This window comes from Myotis davidii, unplaced genomic scaffold, assembly GCF_000327345.1.
Source record: "Myotis davidii unplaced genomic scaffold, ASM32734v1 scaffold962, whole genome shotgun sequence".
Lineage (NCBI taxonomy): Eukaryota > Metazoa > Chordata > Mammalia > Chiroptera > Vespertilionidae > Myotis > Myotis davidii.
In genome coordinates, this window is record NW_006295559.1 from 3,964,915 (window position 1) to 3,984,580 (window position 19,666).

The 19,666-nt window shown below is 51.4% G+C and overlaps 1 protein-coding gene across 1 annotated transcript in view; it reads left to right on the forward strand.

Moving 5' to 3' along the window:
• RFTN1 (raftlin, lipid raft linker 1) overlaps nucleotides 1-19,666 on the forward strand; it is a 163,427-nt gene that overhangs the window by 109,302 nt on the left and 34,459 nt on the right. The window contains exons 5-6 of the mRNA XM_006770209.2: nucleotides 7,380-7,583; nucleotides 15,906-16,021. Of these exons, the coding sequence (XP_006770272.1) occupies nucleotides 7,380-7,583; nucleotides 15,906-16,021 (320 nt within the window). The remainder of the gene's footprint in view (nucleotides 1-7,379; nucleotides 7,584-15,905; nucleotides 16,022-19,666) is intronic.

Consider the following 19,666-nt stretch of genomic DNA (forward strand, 5'->3'; position numbering starts at 1 on the left):
GTGTGTGTGTGTGTGTGTGTGTGTGTTGGTGGTGGGGGGAGGGGGAGTTGTTATGCCAGTACTTCCTGAAAAGAACACTGTGAGATGATTCATTCCAGGGACGTATATGCCAAGTTGATTCAGAGGGAGAGAGATTGGCGCTGCCTCAGTTCTTGGATACATTAGGATTTCTGTTGATTCGAGGCCCAGGTCCCTATTAGGTACTGCAGTAGAGCTCTTTGTCTGTGGGATTTTTCATTGTTCAAGGTAGACTTCTCCCTCCAGAGGAACCGAGAGCACATTGAGACCCTGTGTGTGCCTCCTAATGAACGTCCAAGTCTCATTCCAGAAACCTCCATCCGCTCATTGCTGGTGGGCTGGGTGTGTGCGCGCTCTGAACCCCTTGGAGCCCTTCTCTACAGTCCAGGAGCTCGGGCGGTGAGGGGCAGGAGTTGTGGAGAGGCAGGTGGCACCGTGGTTAGGAACCTGGAGTCTGTTTCCATGCCAGGCCACTACCTTCTAGCTAGGCAGTCTTGGCCAACATACCCTTCTGTGCTTCCGTGTCTTACCCTGGAAAATAGGGCTAGAACAATAGTTCGTTGATGGAAGGTTCAATGAGATGCACATTTGAAACACTTGCCACTGCTTGACTAAGTGTGAGCTGTTAGTATTGGGGTACGGGCTGCTCTGAATGGAACCCTGGCTTTGAGAATGGAGGCAGTGAATACGGAGGTTCCCCTCAGGGGTTTCACGTATTTCCTGTTCCAGAATCCACCTTCCCCAGCATTTTTTCCAGACATCCTGCCTTCCGTGTTTGACCCCAGGGAGGGGTCATTGGGGCGGTTTGTCCTAGCATCAACCTTTCCCCAGGTGCCTCCTGCTGCCCTGTGACAGTTCACCTCCCTGACCCGAAGACTCCCCTCACAGAACACCCAGGGACCCTGAACGCCAGCGTGTCCTGGTCTGTGTCCCATTTCCTCAAGTCCCTATTCTCCACTAGAAAGCTAGTTCCTGCCGGGAATCCGGGTTCATGTTAGCTGTGCAGGGTGTTCTAGCACCTCTCCCCCCCATCTCACTACGTGGGCACCTGTCTGTTGTCTATACATGAGGCTGGATCTTACCTCTCTGCTCAGGAGGCCACTGGTCCCTGAAATGTAGACAGCTCACTGTCATCCTTTTCCTCTTTTTGTGGAATAAATGTGTTTTTTCAGCAGAGAATGAACACACAGGGGTTACTAGTGCCCGTGCACAGCCTTGTGGTGGATGGACAGACACAGTCACAATGGTGATGACCCTCTAAGTCAGCAGTTCTCAACCTGTGGGTCGCGACCCCTGAAAATACATCCTGCATATCAGATGTTTACATTACGATTCACAACAGTAGCAAAATTACAGTTATGAAGTAGCAACGAAAATAATTTTATGGTCGGGGGCCACCACAACATGAGGAACTGTATTAAAGGGTCGCAGCATTAGGAAGGTTGAGAACCACTGCAAGTGGTCTCAGTTCTTCCTGTGTGTCCTCTAGATGGCATCTCATGGCAACTGTATGAAAGAAGATGCTGTGATTATGCCCATTTCACAGATGAGCAAAGTCACCTTCCATGCCCTCATGGAGTTAAATTTTATCTAATAGCTTCAGCAGTCGGCCTGCTCGAAGGCCAGATGTCCAGGGACCCTGTCCGCATTGGTCATGGCCCTCATCTCGCCGCAGCCTCTCTCCTAATCTTCGTCCTGGGAACTCTTTTCCTTGCACCCCCCACCCCAAACACCCCCACCAGCTTCCCCTCTCCACTGCTTGCTCAGCTTTCAGCTTACCTTCCTCTCAGGAACCCCTAAGGAGGGTGAAGTGTTTTTACTTCTCCTCCTCCTCCTGCCAGGTGGGCTTAAATAGGCAATCACAGCAAGACAATTAAAAAAAGTCCCAAGGGAGCCTCCCTCCTTCCCCCTCTTTCTCCTCAGTTAATTTATTTCCTTTATAGGAGGCCTAGGGGAGCCAGTCTAGGCCGGGGCTGCTCAGATAGGGCTTGCCAGCGCATTCTCCATCAGAAACAGAGCTGGTTGCCCCCTCCTCACCCCCACAGGCTCCAGGGAACAGCGGCTCTGGTCCAGAGGTTATGCCATGTGCCCACTTGGCCCCCTCAGAGGCCCATCATGTGGTTTTCTTCCTGCTCATTGACTTTTATTTTCTGGTCCGGGGGAATTTCCTGTTGGTCTGATGGCCTGGCTGTGCAGAGATCACCTGAGCTGGCGCAGGGACAGCCCCATGCCTGGCTGCTCCAGGATGCTTCCCCTTTCCTCTCACGCTCCCCCGCCCCAGGCAGCTCTGCTCAGAAGACCAGGCCCCTTGTGAGGCATCTCCGTCCATAGGGAGCTTGTGTTCTTCCTTTGTAATAAGCAGGCCGGGTGGGCAGGCCAGTGCAGGGAAAGGTAAGGAAGGTGTCACCGATGTCCACCTGCCACTTCTCTCCTGGCCTCCAGCGTTCCCCGTCTTGTCCTTCTTCCCTCAGTGTCTCTGTTGCTGCAACTTCAGTCGCAGAAACAGGGAGGCCAGACAGGTTCGTGCAAATTGAAATTGTTCCCACTGTCACGGAAATAATATAATGTCTTCAAAGCATTGCCCTTCTCACCCTGTGCCCACGCAAATGCTTACAGTGCCAGGCAGAAACCTGGGCCAGGGTCTCCATGGCACATCTCGGCTGAGGGGATTGTAGTCAGTAGGCCTCCTTGGCCGGTAGCTCATTGTGAAATGAGAGTGGGGGTACCCTCCTGAGTCTGGCTTTTCTGATATTGGCCCCTCCCTTCCCTGTGCCCCCAGGATAGTTCTACCCTGTGGTCCTGCCCCCACCCTCCCACCCCCCACATCTGCCACCTGCCACCATCTTTCTGGCCTTTCACTCAGCCCATTAGCAAACCGCTATTGAGCTCCCACCCGCAGTCCTCAGCTCCCGCCTTCTGTGCACTGATGACATTAGCTTCTTGTTAGATTTGGGAAACAGCCCAGGCTCCGGGTTTGAAAGGCTCTTGGCTTTGCCACTTACCAGCTTGTGATTTCTGGGGGATCCACTTAAGGTTTCTGGGCACAGAACCGACGGAGACTGGGAGAGTCACATGGGATGGCGAAGGCGAAAGGCCTTGTCAATACAGTGTGTATGCCTGTGGCTGCTGTTATTCTTACCAGTGGGTTCCCGTGGCGTGCTGTGCATGCAGTGGTGCCCACACTTTGCCCTGGCAAACAAAGATGCCTGCTGTTAGTGCCCGAGCCTGATCAAAACCTGAAGCAGCCTTTTCCCAGATTGAGGAACCTGGACAGGCCCAAAGCCCCCCGCCCTCTCTTCCCACCATGGTGCCCACAGCCCTGCCTTCCCAATGCAAACCTTTCGGCTTAGCTCCCCCTGCAGATAGGAGCAAGCAGACCGTGGCCCCCACTCAGTCCAGCTACCAGGCCAAGTGTGACTCCCACTTGTTTCTTCCTATCCAGCTATCTCACCAGCCTCCGCCTCCTCCTCCCAGTCTAGCCCTTGGAAGCCTGTGCCTTAGGCCAGACTCTGAGCTCTCTCTTCCCTCCAGCCTGGAGGACTCCTGGAGCACCAGGACCCAGCTGGCCCTGCTGCTGCCTGCCCGTCACCGCCTCTCTAGGGCTTTGCCTGCAGACAGGCTGCAGGCTTCCACCACATACCTAAGGTCCCACTGTGGGACATCTGCCTCCCTCCTCCCTGCTCCCCAGGTGCTCAGCAAGGCCAGAGTGGGCTGCTCTCAGACTGGCAGCACCCAGCGAGCCCACATCCCCTCTCGCTCCCCCAGCTTCCCGAATTATCTGGCTTAGGTCATATTACAGGGACACACCTGGTCACAGAGGATCGGAACGGCACAAGGGGGAAAGAGAAAGACAGCAAGATAGAAATACAACACGGTCTTTGTTTTTTTTAATATGTTTTTACTGATTTATAGAGAGGAAAGGAGAGAGAGAGATAGGAGCACCGATGACATGAGAAAGGAATATCATCGAGCGGCTGCCTTCCGCATGCCCCTAGTGGGGATCAAGCCCCACAACCCAGGCATGTGCCCTGACGGAGAATCAAAACAGTGATTTCTTGGTTCGTGGGTTGAAGCTCAACCACTGAGCCATGCCAGCCAGGCACAATAAGACAGTCCTGATGCTTCTCCAGGGTTCTGCCAGGCCCCGTCTTGAGCCATTCTCAGACCATTCTCAGAAACAATGCCTTTCCCTCCCCCCGCCCTCCTCTGGGACTTTCTGTCCAATGTCGGGAAAAGTCTTCCAGCTGGGGTCATGCGTGAGTCACAGAGCAGCTGAGAAACTTTAAACAAACTTGGGGCTTCTTTCTGGACTCCCTGGTGCCTGCTCATGTGAGGATGTGTTTCGGAGAATCAGAATATTAAAACATCAAAGGACGTCATTCAGGGACAGTTTCTCTTGGCTCGTTTCCACATGAGTGGAGAGAGGAATTGTGGCCAAGGAGACAGAGGGACGGAGTTGACCGCAGGGTTATGCATCTGAATCAGGTTTCTCCCAATATTTCATTTCTACGAATGCTTTGGAGGCTCTTGATTCCAACAGCATTTCCTTTCCTTCCTGACAAATGTGTTTCTGTCTCTGGCCTCGGTCCTCCACACTGGGGAGGGTCCAGATGGGAAGACGGGGGCCCCCATTACCACCGCGCCATGTGTGATAGGCCGTGCCTTCCCTTCACACCACCCCGCACTCTCACTTCTCACTTTGGCCTTCCGCTTTTTCTCTTCTGTTTCGCACTGGGGAAAGTTGTGTTTCTGTCTTGCCATGTGTGTGGGGAATCCTGTGTGATCAAGTGTGGTCATATAGCTTTGGATTTTGGCCACTTCCAACTTCCCCACTCACTCCTCCCGTGTAAAGGCTGGGATTTCTCTTTAATTCATATGCTTTTGTGCTTGACGATAGCAGGCTCTGGTGGCTGTTGCTCTGGCCCACCTTGGCATCACCTGGGAAGAGCTTTCTCAGCCTCTGCCTGCAGTTGTCCCCTAGAATGGCCTCAAATTCCAAGAATCTGGATGGGCCCAGGCTCAGCATGCCCAGAATGAATGCCTCAAGGGTGGCCCTCAGTCCCTGAGGATAAAGGCCCTGGCTGGCTTGCCCCTCAGTAAGGCAATCCGAGGTGTGTTCCCCACAGCAACTCAGGGGAACTGAGCCTGTACGATCCGAATGGTAACCCTCGAGTTAATGAACCCTTCACTGGCTCTCATCTCTTCCCCTATTTCCCGCCCCTGCCCCCTCACCCTGTTTCCTGGGATCACTTCCCAGATAACCAGTTGCACCCAAAGGCATAGCAGGCTCTGCTTCTGAAGAAATCCAGATGAAGTCAAGGACTCATCTGAGCATTGCTCAGCCGCTCGCCTTTGTAGCTTTGGGTCTCACTTGAACCCCTGGCACCCAGGGCTGGAAAACGCCTGGGGATCTAGTTCACATCCTGTCCCCACCCCCAGCCCCAATGCATTGCCTGGGTCCCCTCCATGACAAATCTTGCTTCGCATGACCCCATCCCTCAAGTGTGTGTTTCAAAGTCACGAAATAGCGTAGTGGTTGCCAGTTTTGCACACCAAGACCTACTTTCTCGTGTGAAAGCCTTTACTGGCTGGGACAGCTTCCTCAGTCAGGCGAGCGGGCTGAGGGAAGGTAACTTGGGGTGGGGCCGATGAAGAGGCCAGAGGTGCTGGTTTAAAATCCGGGTGTCCTCTTGTGAAGATGGGCACTTCCCTTTCCTAATTGGTCCCAGCCAATGGATAGCAGGAAATGCCCCCCCACCCCCACCCCCCGGAGCTTAACTCTTGCTGATGACAAAGGCTCAGGGCCCAGCACTGCTCCCCAGAGATCGCCGCTGATGCTGGCTCAGATGGGGCTGTGAAAAGACTTCCTTTGTCCAGAATACAATTCCTATCTGAGGTAATTTTAGATGCTACACGGATGGACATATTTGGCGTGAATGCGCCTCATCGTTCCCGCCTGTTTATAGCAAGTGGTAGTTGTTTCCCGTAGGATCTGGAAGCAGAGTTTCCTTTGACAATGCATTGATTTGAATAAAGGAAAGTGAGTCTGTTTATTTGGCTCGTGCAAAAACTGAAACACTGACAGACCCGCGACCGCGTCCCAGAGCGTGGGTGTAGGCCAGGTGTCTCCTGCGGGGAGCCCGAGGGTGACATTTGTCTTTTTTGCTAATGTTTATGGCCTTTAAAAGATTTCTTTGAAAGAAGGGCAGGGATTTTCTTATTGAAACAGATATTTTTGGAAAGCAACGCATATTCCTGACTAGCCTGTGGAAGCAGGGTTTTTTTTTAAGCTGGGGGAACCCTGATTGCTTGACTGCATGAGAAACACAAAAATAGATGCTTCGGACTTGGATGGAAATTACAGGTACTCGCTCCAGAGGCCGGTACTGCTCACTCATGGCGGGCAGCACGTACGGCGGTTGCGGGTCGGCTGCCGCGTGGTGGTGACTATTGATTTTTGAAAAGCCGGGCTGTGAAGGAGGGAGCAGGAAGTCGAGCGCCCCCCTGCCAGTGTCTCCTGCCTGGCTGAGCAGACCTTCCCCTCCGGGCAGGAACCCTCATTTACGGGAATGTATTTATTTTTACATATCAGTGATGTATTTTTGATGTGCTTGATTAACTATTATGGGCTCAGCCCCAGGAAACACCACTGCTGTTTATAAATAGCGAGTTGAGGGGTGGACAAGGTTCCTGGAATTACGGCAGTATTTTTGCTTTTAGGTGCCTGTGTGTACATTGACGACTTTTTTTTTTTTTTTCTTCAGACCAGCTCTCGCCCAAGTATGTCTGCTTTTTCTTTCAAAACATCTTTGTGTGAATTCCTCGGACTCTCTACTCGGTCCTTCTCTCAAACACCTAACTGCACAAATGAATAATCCCAGATAACGTTCTATACCAGATTCAAAACTTAAGTCTCCACTGGAAGTTCATGAGGCCATGTCACTTTCAGGGCAGCCCTAACTCACTGCTTGGAATTGGGTTTATCGTCTGACAACAGCGCTCCCTCGCTGAGATTTCACCTCTGATGTCATTTCTCAGGCTCCTGAGAGATTCCACTAAACCTGTGGTCGGCAAACCGCGGCTCGTGAGCCACATGCGGCTCTTTGGCCCCTTGACTGTGGCTCTTCCACAAAATACCACGTGCGGGCGCACACATACAGTGTGATTGAAACTTCGTGGCCCATGTACAGAAGTCGGTATTTTGTGGAAGAGCCACACTCAAGGGGCCAAAGAGCCGCATGTGGCTTGCAAGCCGCGGTTTGCCAAGTCGCGGTTTGCCAACCACTGCCCTAAACCCAAGGAGGCAGCTGTGATCACTGTCTAAACTCTGGTCTCCCCGCCCCCTTTCCAAATCCCAACAGAAATGGAGATCTTCGCCCTTTTCAACAAACCGAAGAGCCATCAGGAGTGCCGGCAATACTATACGGTCACCATTCCTCTCCGGGTCTCCACGAACGGCCAGGCAGTGAGCGGTTTGGATGCCAACTGGCTGGAGCACATGAGCGACCACTTCCGGAAAGGAGGCGTGCTGGTGAATGCCATCTTCTACCTTGGCCTGGTCAATGGTATGGAACCCACAGCCCCCGGGTGGCCCTGGAGAACTCTCCTTCTCGTTCTTGTCCTCTGAGCCCATCTCCAGAGCCTGCTTCGCTCAGAAAACTCTGCAGCTAATGAACATGCAACATTTGATTTCCCACGAACACGCCTTGAGGCGTTTTCCATAAAGCCCACCGCCTCTGCTCGCTCTCTAAACCTCGTCTAGCCAGGTCTCTTCTGAAATGCCAGAGACAGGCGTGATTCTGTTTCACTGGTGGTGGTCTCCGTCTGTGTTGCTTTTCAAGGCTTTGAAAAAGATTTTTCCCCAGTTTTGTTAATTGCCCCCTGGGATCATGCCTCTCCGAGAGTGTGAATTGTTTGTAGACACTCTTACGATTTGAAGTAGCAGTAGCAGCACCTCGGAATTAGCAGCAGAGACGTGCACTGAACAGCCTGGTTCCTGCAAGCTCCGTGGGGACACGCACTATTCCCGGGTCTCGTGGCACCCAGGACTCCCTCCCCAGTGATGGGTTATCTCTGGGGTTTGTTGCATGGGTTGGCAACGTTGCTGGTGTCAGCTTTTCGAAGGCAGAGAGCAAGTCTGCCCAACCCGGGGAAGTGTGTCAAGCAATTAGGAGGGTTTTTTTGAGTTAACACAAAGGCAAGTTGAGTCACTAGGGTGCATCCAAGCTGGGAGGCAACTGGGGAGTGGGGCCAACAAGCCAGCCGCTGTGGGTCCCGAGGGCTGCCAGTCAGCAGGATTCCCAGGGAAGTGACATGTTGCACCGAATTTGTTAATCCCAGCACAACAGGGGGTTGGGGGGGGGGGAGGGGAGACGCACCAACAGTGCAGTGTCTGGGTTGTTGAGTCGTTTTCTCTCTGAGAGTTAGCAAAGTCAGGAATGGAGTTGGATTTTACATTATTTGCCATGTCAGCAAACACACACAGAAGAGACATCAGTCTTCATTCTGGATGTACCTTCTATATGTCATCCAAAGCCTTAGAACACTACAGCACAGACAGATCTCAACATTGGGCACCATCCCTTGTTCCTATAGAAATATCAATAGCTAAGTTAATGTGATGGCATAATAGCATCAGGCATCGGGTGGCAGAGTGGTCACAGCCACCTGTGTGGTGGGTGAATGTCAGAAGAAAGGTGACTGGTTCATTATGAACACATCCCGAGCAGCGCTGTCCAATAGAACTTCGTGCCATGATGGGAATATTCTATCTCTCTTCTATTTCTTTGCTTTCCAGTATGGTAGCCACGCATGGCTAATGACCTGTTGAAATGTGGCTAGGAGGGCTGAGAAATTGAATTTTAGAATTTCATTTTCATTCGTTTAAATTTCAGTGACTGTCCAGCCAGTGTTGCTCAGTGGTTGAGCATCAACCCGGGAACCAAGAGGTCGCCGGTTCAATTCCTAGTCAGGGCACATGCCTGGTTTGTGGCTTGATCCCCAGTGGGGGGCGATGAATGATGTTCCTCTCTCATCAATGTTTCTATCTCTCTAGCCCTTTCTCTTCCTCTCTCTGTTTACCAAAAAAAAAAAAAAAAAATCAATAAATTTCAAGGACTGTATGTGCCTAGTGGCTAGTGTAGTGGACAGTACAGTGCTAGAGTATCCACTGCATGGATATAACTAAGGAAGAGTCCATTCGGTTCTCTGGCAGCAAGGTCGGTAACCTCCCTGTATACAAGGCGTCTTTCCATGGTGCTTGCCACGTCCCCTGAAGCTAGAGAATGTCACCATCTGTTCTGAGATGCACCATAAAACATCAGTGGCGTCGGCTTGGGGGAAATGTTCACAGCCCTGATTCATCAGCACTTGGGGAGAACTCTTCAGTTCCTGCTTCCTGCAGGGACACCCCATCTCCCAACCTGGATTGTGGTCACATCAGCTCCTTTCATCGCCTCTTGGTGCTCCCAGAGGCTCCCTGTGGCTGTGCACAGTTTTGCGTTTCTCCTTGGGAAAACTGATGGTTAGCTGTGCTCACATCCTAAAGCTGCAGGGAGGCACCGAAGGTGGCAGCTACACAGACAGCCACTGGTCATCTCCCCCTTAGGAGCGCTGGGGAATCCAAAGAGACGTTTTTCTCTTTGGCCTTCCTGCCCGCACACATCGGGGGCAAACAACCCAAGAGGTCGCCTTGAAAGTTCGCAGTGCCCTTCATTGTCTCTCTAGCCATTGTGGCTTTGGCAATGGAGGCTGAGTCTCCTCCACTCCTCACCCCATTCTTCAGCCCGGAGTCCAGCCGCACAGACTTTTCTTCCGATTTGACTCGGGTGGTTGAAATGCTGTTCTGTCCTTCGTGGGCTTTAGCCGCATCCAGTCCAGCCTTCCGGCCTTGAAGACACAGGGTGAAATCCCCCCTGGCGAGCGCAGCTGTGAGAGCCTGCACCAAGCCCGTGGCATATCCACGGCGGGGCTGCCATTTCTCTGTCGCGGGGACGGCTGCAAAATTCTCAGAACAGAATTCATGTAAGCCGTCCCAGCATTCAAACGCGGTTTCACCCTGTGTGTCTGGCAGGAGGGAGAGTGTGACTTGGGAATAATGCTCAGTGGGTAGGGCATGTCTGCTCTGGAAAAGCCCGAGGTTTCCGTTGGCCAGGGATGACATATGCATATGTTCTTTTCCCGGAATTGAAAAAAAAAAAAGAAGCAAGATATTCCTAATTAGAAAAGGAACCTGTTTCTAAGAAGACAATTAGTGTCCTTACAAATAGACCTGGCAGAGCTGGAAGCACATCTTTAAGCGCTTTGCCATCTGGAAAAGCACCCGTCTCACTCCTCCGCGGGTCTTTGTACTCCAGATTATGTTCAACAGAGTCAGAGAACTCACGGGAACTTTGTCCCATAAACAAGGCGATGTTTCAGCCTGAATTACGCAGTTAAGATTCCAGCTTCTGTTTTCGAGGCTCTGCTCCCCAGGACGTGGAAAGATTCTCGTGGTCCTCAGATGTGGGCTTCTGTTCATGATGTTCAGGGCTCCTCTCCACAGAGGGATCAGGTGTCTTGGGCTGGGGAGGCTGTGCCCTTACACCCTGGCAAGCTAAGGCCCAGGGGAGAGCAAAGCGTGATGATGCTGACGGCTGGCACCTCGCTGGTACCATGTGCTGTTGCGACTCTAAGCAGTTCAAACATAGCAACTCACTTATTCCCCACAACCTGGGGAAGGGGGCACAGTTGTTATGCCTGCGTTACAGCTGTGGACAGGGAAGCGCAGAGCGATTAAGTCATTGTCCCGGCAAGGAGGTGGCAGGGAGAAAGAAGGGTGTGGGCAGGGGAAAGGGACATGGAGGAGGAGAGAAGAGAGGTGGCCGTGTTGGGGAGAAGTCGAGGTGGCCCTCGGGGAGGATGGGGAGCTCCAGGGTCACCCTCAGGGAAGCAGCGAGACCTGGGTGGCCAGCCAGCAGTGTGGATGGATCCCCGGGCTGGTCAGACAGCAGAGCAGACAGGTACATAGAAACACTCCAGCCAGCGGGACAAAGGTCAGGATGGATGCCTCTAGAGGGCGAAAGAGGCGGGGAGGAGACCTTCTGCTAAGCTGGAGGTGATGAGGAGTCGGCAGACACTAGGAGTCGGGTCAGGGTGAGACGGAGCTGGCTGCCCACCAGCTGAAGGCCACCCAGGAACCTGATTTCTCACCCAGGGCATCCAGGCCAGCAGAATCCCTGCTGCCATTGTGGCCACCAAGGCTACTGCTGCCACCACCAGCTCCCCTTGCCCTGTCAGGGCCCTCCCTGTGTCCCCCGGCCCTGTCCTTGCTCTACATTTCTGTTATTCTACCCTCACCCTGCCTTGCCCCCCTCTTTGCTCTCCACTTGTCCTCATCTCACTCTGTCCTCACTTTTCTCTCCTTGCCCTGCCCTTGGCCTGTGCTGGCCCTCCCGAGCCCTGACCATGACCCTGTCCCTGCCCTCACCTCTCCCGGCCCCACACTCCTTCCCCCTCTGGCAGTATCGCCTTTCCCCAGCCCATATTCAGATGTCTTCAGTGGTCTCAGATATGGCCTTGGCAGTGAGTTGTCCAAACCAGAATGCAGGCCAATGACCTGTACTGCCCATGGTGACCACATCCTCACTGCTCTTCCACTTAGAAGAGTCGTTCTGCATGACCTGCCTGCTTGACATAACCCTGGCCTCTTCTCCTGCACAATGTCCTGTTTTGTGGGCCAGTGCCTCTTGGGGATATTCATCTTACCTGTCTCTCTCACCTTCTCTAGCTCTTTCCCATTAAGTGGAATTCAGTTCCAAGATCTTGATAAATTAAGCACTTACGACAGGAAACGATTGTCTTCCTGGGGCCTCTCCCCAGTGCCCCAGCCGCATCTAAATCCAAGTATCCTTTGGTGTTTTTACCATCTTTTTTTTTATTGACGCCTATCACAACGTACATGACTTTATATTTGCAAAGTATACATGTAAAAGACATGCACATATTTCAGGTTAAATACATGTAGAGACATATATTTTATACAGACATACTTTCAAACCCTCAGGCAGGCCCCGTGTGCCCTGTTCGAAGAGCTAGGGGTGGAGGGAATGGAAGGGGAGGGAGAGCGAGGTAGTTCCAGCTGCTTCTAGTAGCCGCTCCCTTGGGACGCTGCCATCTCCAAGAACGTTGGGCCTGGTGGTTCCAGGTTATGGCTTCTCTCTCTGAGGAGCCAATGAATAATGTAGGTTTCGCTTACAGCATGAAGTGCATTTTCTCTTGGACCATAGCACATCTATAGAAAACTGTACAGGGCATAAGGATTTAGCTCAGTGGATTTTCACAAGGTGATCAACCCGTGTAACTGGCTCAGTGAGAAGCCATGAACTGTGCCCGGCCGGGTGCCTTACACACACAGGCAATGACGCGGAGCATGTCTTCCTCCGTCAGTTCAGTGGCGCTGGACTTGCAGGCGAACCCTTCCTGTAACTGAAGAGGGGCCTAGGTTATTCACTGCTTCAGTGCAGGAAGGAAGGCCGAGAGCAGCAGCGAGGGCTGGAGAAACGGGAACAGGCAGCAAACCGGCTTGCTTTTTTGTTGTCAGATCAGCTGCAGTGTGATTGGGAAGCAGCGTGGCACCATCAGCCGGGATTGGTTGATCCATAATTATATGCGGTGGGGTTAGAGGTCGGTATGACAACATGGGCAATTATGGACCTGCAGCAGGTGCGTGCCATTCCTGGAACCAAGGTGGTGCCACGAGCACCATGCAGGGCCTGATGGGAAGAAGGGCTTTCAGAGAGCCGAGGAGATCTGTCATGCCAGCTGCCTCGGTGTGGACAATTTAGTCCCATCTAGCTGCTTAAAAGGAGCAGAGTAACATTTTTTCTAGACCACATGCGTTGACCACTTGTCGTGGTGTGTGCGTTTCCTGCCAGAGGTTGGGGAAGAATAGCACCTCAGGTGAGCCCGCAGGTTAGCTTGCTGGATGGAGTGTTAATGTGTCAGAGGCTACAGGGGAAGAGCTGCTGCCTCATAGAATTTACCTCTTGGGATAATAGGGCAAATCTCCTTTCCCCACTTCCTTCTTGTAAATCATAAGCTTGGAGTGTTAAGGTGGCCTTTTGCCAAAAGACCGGCATCAAATATTTATATAGTACCAGGGCGAATAGCTCTCCGTGCACAGTAGGGAAGCTGCTTTACTTTTATAAAAAATGCAGTGATAATGGAGTGTTTTCCAGAGATGGAGGGCGAGCTAACCTTTTGCATCGGGAGCCTTCACTCTCAGATAGAGCTATTTATACCCAGCGCGGAGGCTGAGCTAGAGGGCACTGAGGAGACGGGGGTGGGCACGGCCGTCAAAACGGGGGACTGTTTAAAAGCACAGCTGTCTGCTCTCTGTGGTTCAGTGACTTTTTTGCTGTTACAGATGACCAAACTGTGACAGCCACTCTGAGCTTGCTTTGGAGTTAAGTAACCGGTAGGTGAATCAGCACTCTGGATTCGAGATAGCGGAGCAGCAGGCTGAGAGGTGGGAAGGCAGATGCTGGATGAGGAGGCTGGGAAATAAGGGCCTGGCTTGTTCCTACTTCATGCCCCCAAGTGCTGCCGTACCTCTCCCTGCTGACTGCACAGCCCTCCTCCCAGCCCAGGCCTGCGTACCTCTCCCCACTGACTGCACAACCCTCCTCCTAGGCCTGCGATCCGATCGGGAGGAAGGGGCAGCCAGGCAGGGGTGGGAAAGGAAGTCTGGACTGACTGCAGTGTCTTCTTCCCCCTCTGGACCGCCACTCGGCAGCACAGTGCCGTTGGCAGGCTAAACACCATCGCGTTGTTTGGATCAAGTTGGGCACTTGACTCTGTGAAGTACATGGTAGGCACCTGGTAGGGCTTGGAGGTGCTCCTTTGAGGACATCTGTAGGTAGAGACTTTGGAAATTGGATAGAACATATTTTTGTAGAAGCCTGAGGGGATTTCTGCCGTGTGGATATAATCCCAGAGGAATCACAGCATCTTCTGGTCTCAAGCAGCAGGGGCTCCAGCTGGGCCCAACTTTCAAGATGAGCTGGACTGTGGTCCATGCTTGTCCTGGATCCCAAAATGCTTGTCGTTCAGCTGAAGAGCATCTCTGTTCTTCCTTGGTCCCTTTTGCAAAACGTCTCTTAGGAAGGCATTGGACAAACATTGGGGGAAGCTTTTAAGCAGAGCAGACGAGAGGCAAGCTTATAAGTTTTGCTAAGGCTGTTTGCTAACAGATTCTCGGGATAGGAAACAATTAAAAACTGGAGCTTGGTATTGATTAACCCCTGGGATCTTACTTGAAATGAAGTCCATGTTCAAGGTGCCGGCAAATTTGGTTTTTGGTGAGACCTCTCTTCCTGACCTGCAGACAGCTAGCTCCTTCTCTGTGTCCTCATATGGCCCTTGCTCTGTGCAAGGACCGGGGAAGGGGTCTGGTGTCCCATTTCCTATAAGGACATCAGACCTGACAGATTAGGGCTCACCCTTATGACCTCAGTGATTTCCCTAGAGGCCCTATCTCCAAATACAGTCACTTTGGAGGTTCGAGTTTCAACCATAGGCTTTGGGCTGGGGGTGTGAGGGCCACAAGTCTGTCCATAGCAGTCTGACTGAGCGGTGATTTGTAGAGTAGAATCCAGGGGCCAGGAGTGAGTCTCTGTCCGCCACCACATTTCACAGATGAGAGACCAAGTCCCTCAAAGGGATCACATCACTTCTTTTGATAAAACATGGACCCAAGCCACCTGCTTCTAAGTCCAGTCCTCTTTTCCACAGTCTCTAATCTAAATGAATCTAGGGCAGTGGTTCTCAATCTGTGGGTCGCGACCCCTTTGGGGCTTGAACGACCCTTTCACAGGGGTTGCCTAAGACCATCAGAAAACACATATATAATTACATATTGTTTTTGTGATTAATCACTATGCTTTAATTATGTTCAATTTGTACCAATGAAAATACATCCTGCATATCAAATATTTACATTACGATTCATAACAGTAGCAACATTACAGTTAGGAAGTAGCAACGAAAATAATTTTATGATTGGGTCACAACATGAGGAACTGTATGAAAGGGTCGCGGCATTAGGAAGGTTGAGAACCACTGCTCAAGGGCATTAGGAGCCATTCATAAAAAAGGGGGGGCGCAGAAAGCTCCCCCCTTACTGTCTTCTGCAGGGGTAGGGACCCTGCTGTGATTTTCTTAATACCTAGTTGCCCAAGACAGTCTTGAATCGTGCTGTTTGTGTAGCGTGCATTTGTTGAATTGTACCGAACCCAGAACTTGGCACATTGGCTAAAGCAATGCCCAGGGAGATGTTTTCAGCGATAAATCATCTGGGAAAACTCCCCTCCCCCCAAATTCTGCCTGTTGACAAGCGCTGCCTGAAGAGTTGTTTGTACGGCAGCCCACATCCTGGGAACTTCCAAGAAGCAGCGCCACTAGCATGCATCTGACAAGCTCAGATCTGGTGTGTCATATCTGTCCCCGCTTTCAAAAAACGTCTCTCACCTAAATATAGCTTTCTTCTAAAAACTGCCTCTAAATGGCTGTGTTTTGCCCTGAATAAGTTCTCCCCAGTGCATCCTGACGCTGGAGCGTGGAAAGGAAGGTAAACGCGTGAAATCAAATGGTGATTGCTAACAATGAAATTTGGGCTCATAAAATCAAGGATATTATTCAAAACTGCGAGGGAAATTAGTCTCATTCACTCTGACGGGGCTCGACTCGATGGCAGTGTGTGCCTCCTTTAATTAACATGCTGAAGAGATGTTCTGATTGGGATTATTAATGAATGCAGTGAAAACCTTTGCTGCTTGTAGGCTTCTGCCACAGACGGCTTACCCAACCACCACCACCCCTTTTTTTTCTTCTTTTTCTTTTTCCAACAGATTCCTTACACAGCTTGACAGATGGAGTATTCATCTTTGAAGCCGTTTCCACAGAAGATAGCAAAACCATGCCGGGCTACGATGCTATTGTTGTCGAACAATGGACGGTCCTGGAAGTAAGTGTGGGGTTGGCAAGGGCGCCGCTTTTGTTCGGACGATGCTGGTTTCACTCGCTTGCTGGGTCTGCCCGTGGCTGCCGCTCAGCTGTGGCGTTCCTCTGAAAGGCCGTTTGACCTGGTGGACCCTACAAGGACCCCTTTTGTCTTTTCACGCTCCTCCTTTATCATGTTGGGGGATGGGCCCCACGGATCCCTCTCTATAGGGAAAGCACATTACGTGTCTCGGACCCTTCGGTGGAAAAAGACTCCTCTTTCGTTTAATTGCATCTAAGTGGAAACTCTTAAGGGACATAAACGAGGCAAACATGCAGTTGGTGGCCTCCCTACTGATAAAAGCAGCACCCTTATGGGCGCTCCCTCTGCCAGGCGTCCTGGGAGGCAGGCTGGGCACGAGTGTTCCTTTAATCTTCACAGTAAGCTTACCAGGTTGGTTCCGTCATTGCTCCTGTTTTACAGAGGAGGAAACTGAGGCCCAGAGAGGTTGGGTCCCGGTCCTGACGTAACTCATGAAGTGCTGAAGGATGTCTTTGGGAAATGTTGACCCCGTAGGCAACCACATTGCGGTGGGCGGGGGAGTCCTTGAGCCACGCTTTTCTGGGACTTGGGAAGAGCTGGTTTGTTCCTGAGACTCTCTGGTGTAATCTTTGGAGGCACTTCTCCAACTATGGAAGCATGGACCTTTCAGGCTCTCCTCTTGTCCACCCAGCAAATGGGCTGTATAAGGAGAAGCTGTTTGCACACAGAGGGCTGGCTCCAGGATGCCCTCAGCAGGTCCTGGCGAACACAGAGATGGTGTCGCTCTGAGGGACTCTGCAAACCCTGCTCTCTGTGCCTGAGACAGAGGTGGATGCAGCCCTTTGTGAGGGGTGACGGTACATGCTCTCCACACCCTGGTGTCCTTGGGAAGTACAGCCTGGAAGTGACTCCCTCACCTGGGTGCTGGGGCGGGGCAACCCAAGGGCACTGTTACTCGGCCTTTAAGCCTGCAGGGGTGAAGTCGGGAGCAGTGATGGGAAATAACTGCTTGCAAGTGCAGCAGCAACAAAGTACAAAGAAAAACTGTACTAATGAGAGGAATTCCGAAAACCCAGGGCCTGTTAGGGTTGGGCAAGGAGTCCTGAGAGCATATGTAGTGAGGGGAGTGAGGTATCAGATGATGACCTGGTTTGGGATCAGGCTCCCCCTGTCGCTTCCACCTGACCTTGGTCCCAGTGGGCCCCAAACTGAAAGTGGGGTGCAAAGGAAGCAAGGCTCAGTTTAAAATGCACAGTCCAGCCAGGGCAGGTCACGTCCCCTCTCAGACCTTAACCTTCCTCCACTACAAGATGGGGCAGTGCAGTTCACCCAGCCCACCACACGTGGTAGAGGGAAGGCTCCAGGTGGTGGTAAAAGATGAAATAACAAGCGTAGCAGTTGAGGCTCTTGACCCCATTAAAACAGATTCAACACTCAGTTTGCTCTGAACACTTGGCTATACCAGCAGGCCATGCATGCCTGCACCCAAACCAGATACATGTGCGAAGCGATTGGCAGGCCATGGGGATGGGTGTCCAATCTCTTGTTGTCCACCCATAAAAATGGCTGTGAAGGGAGGGCATTGTGGTTTCCTCAAGAAAAATGACTTGAGCCAGCCGGTGTGTCTCAGTGGTTGAGCGTCGACCTATGAACCAGGAGGTCACGGTTTGATTCCCGGTCAGGGCACATGCCTGAGTTGAGGGCTCGATCCCCTGTGGGGCATGCAGGAGGTAGCCAATCAGTGATTCTCTCTCATCATTGATGTTTCTCTCTCTCTCTCCCTCTCCCTTCCTCTCTGAAATCAATGTAAATATATATATATTTTAAAGAAAGATGACTTGATGGCAGTGACCTAAAACCATCTAAGAAACTGGTTCTCAAAGGGGGGTCCCAGGACCAGCAGCATCAGCACCACCCAGAAGTCATTACAAATGCACATACTTGGGCCCCACTTGGTCCGACTGAGTCAGAAACTCTGGATTTGTGAAGACCTGTGATAAGCCAGTGGTTCTCAGGGAGCTGTGTTTTCACATCGCTCCCGGGGTTCTGATGCACAGTCAGTTTTAAGAACCAGTGTTTAAAAGACAGTAGGGGTGCGACACTCCCCAGGTGTCTGTGGTGAGAGAAGTGATGGAAGGAGTTCCCAAATTATTTATCTTCCTTAGCCTTTGAAACTATCCGTGTCCTTGATGGGCAACTGCAGTGAATGCATACTATATAAAATGTTTGTAGGAGAGAGATACAAATCAGGACATCTGTCTTTTTAATTTGAAGAGGTCAAACCGATGGGTTAAGAAGTTAGATCAGACAAGATTAACGTTTATTCAGAAACTTTTCTTGGAATTGCAGATTGGTGTTCATTAGATTTGTCAATTTTATTTCTTTCTCAGATGTTTGAACTTTTCCCTCTTGACCTCTTGCATGCTTATGCATTAATCTATTTGGTGGTATTAGTTTTGGGTCTTGTGGTTGTCCCCTGTCCCCACCCCTGCCAACACGCGCGCATGCACACACACACACACACACAGAGAGAGAGAGACGCTCACTCCAGGAATGCTTTGGCTTTTTCTCCAAGACTCTTTGGAAATGAACCAGGATTTTGAAGACCTGTGTTAAGCCCAGTGGTGAGCATTGGCTTACAAAACCACTTCTGTGTTTTCCCAACTCCATATTCAGTGACAAAAATTCAGTCGGGTTGGTAGCTTGAAATTGGCCACGATGGAAGTCTTCCACCACAGAAACTGGCAAATGCTAGAAATGAGGGTCTTCTTTTCCTCCCTGGAGAGCCCGTTGTAATCGTTTACCAGCACACCCCGGGATGGGCCTTTATTTTATCACATTCCAAATGATCAGGGACAGGTGTGGCTGGCATCCAGCTGGGCAGAACCAGATTTTCTGAATTTCATGACCCGTGGGTTGATGGCTTTAATGTTGTTCATCCGTTTTCCCTGCTCAAGTCTTTAGACTTGCTCTTCCCTCTGGTGTCTGTGGAGCACCCCGACGTTGCCCGCAGTGGAAGGAGACAGCTGTCCCGTTTAGCAGCATCAGCCTCTCAAAGGGAAAAGGAGAGTAGCTCTCTTTGGGGCAGACTATACCCCTATTGGTTTCTCTTCTTCTTTGCAGCTGGTGTAGGCAGTCTTCAGGAATCGGCTCAGAGGTCACCTCCACCAGGAAGCCTTTCGGACTCCTTCAGGGTTAAAGACACTTCCTCTGTGTTCCCATAATTCTCTACACATAAACCTGTTGGGTCCCTGTTATACTCATCTTTACTAATCTACTTTTCTTCCTTTACTCTGAGTTTCCTGGCCTGGGGATGTTCAGCTTTGTTCTCCAAGTCACCCAGAAATAACTTCCTGAATTGAGTTGCTGGCCTTTTGGTTCAGCCCAAGGGTAGACCAGTGTTCTCAAAACTGAGCTTGTACCAGAATCACCTGGAGAGTTTTTTAAAACATAGATAGAGTCCTGGCCAGTTTGGCTCAGTGGATAGAGTGTCGGCCTGCAGACTCAAGGGTCCCGGGTTTGATTCCGGTCGGGGGCATGTACCTTGGTTGCAGGCACATCCCCAGTGGGGAGTGTGCAGGAGGCGGCTGATCGATGTTTCTCTCTCATCGATGTTTCTAACTCTCT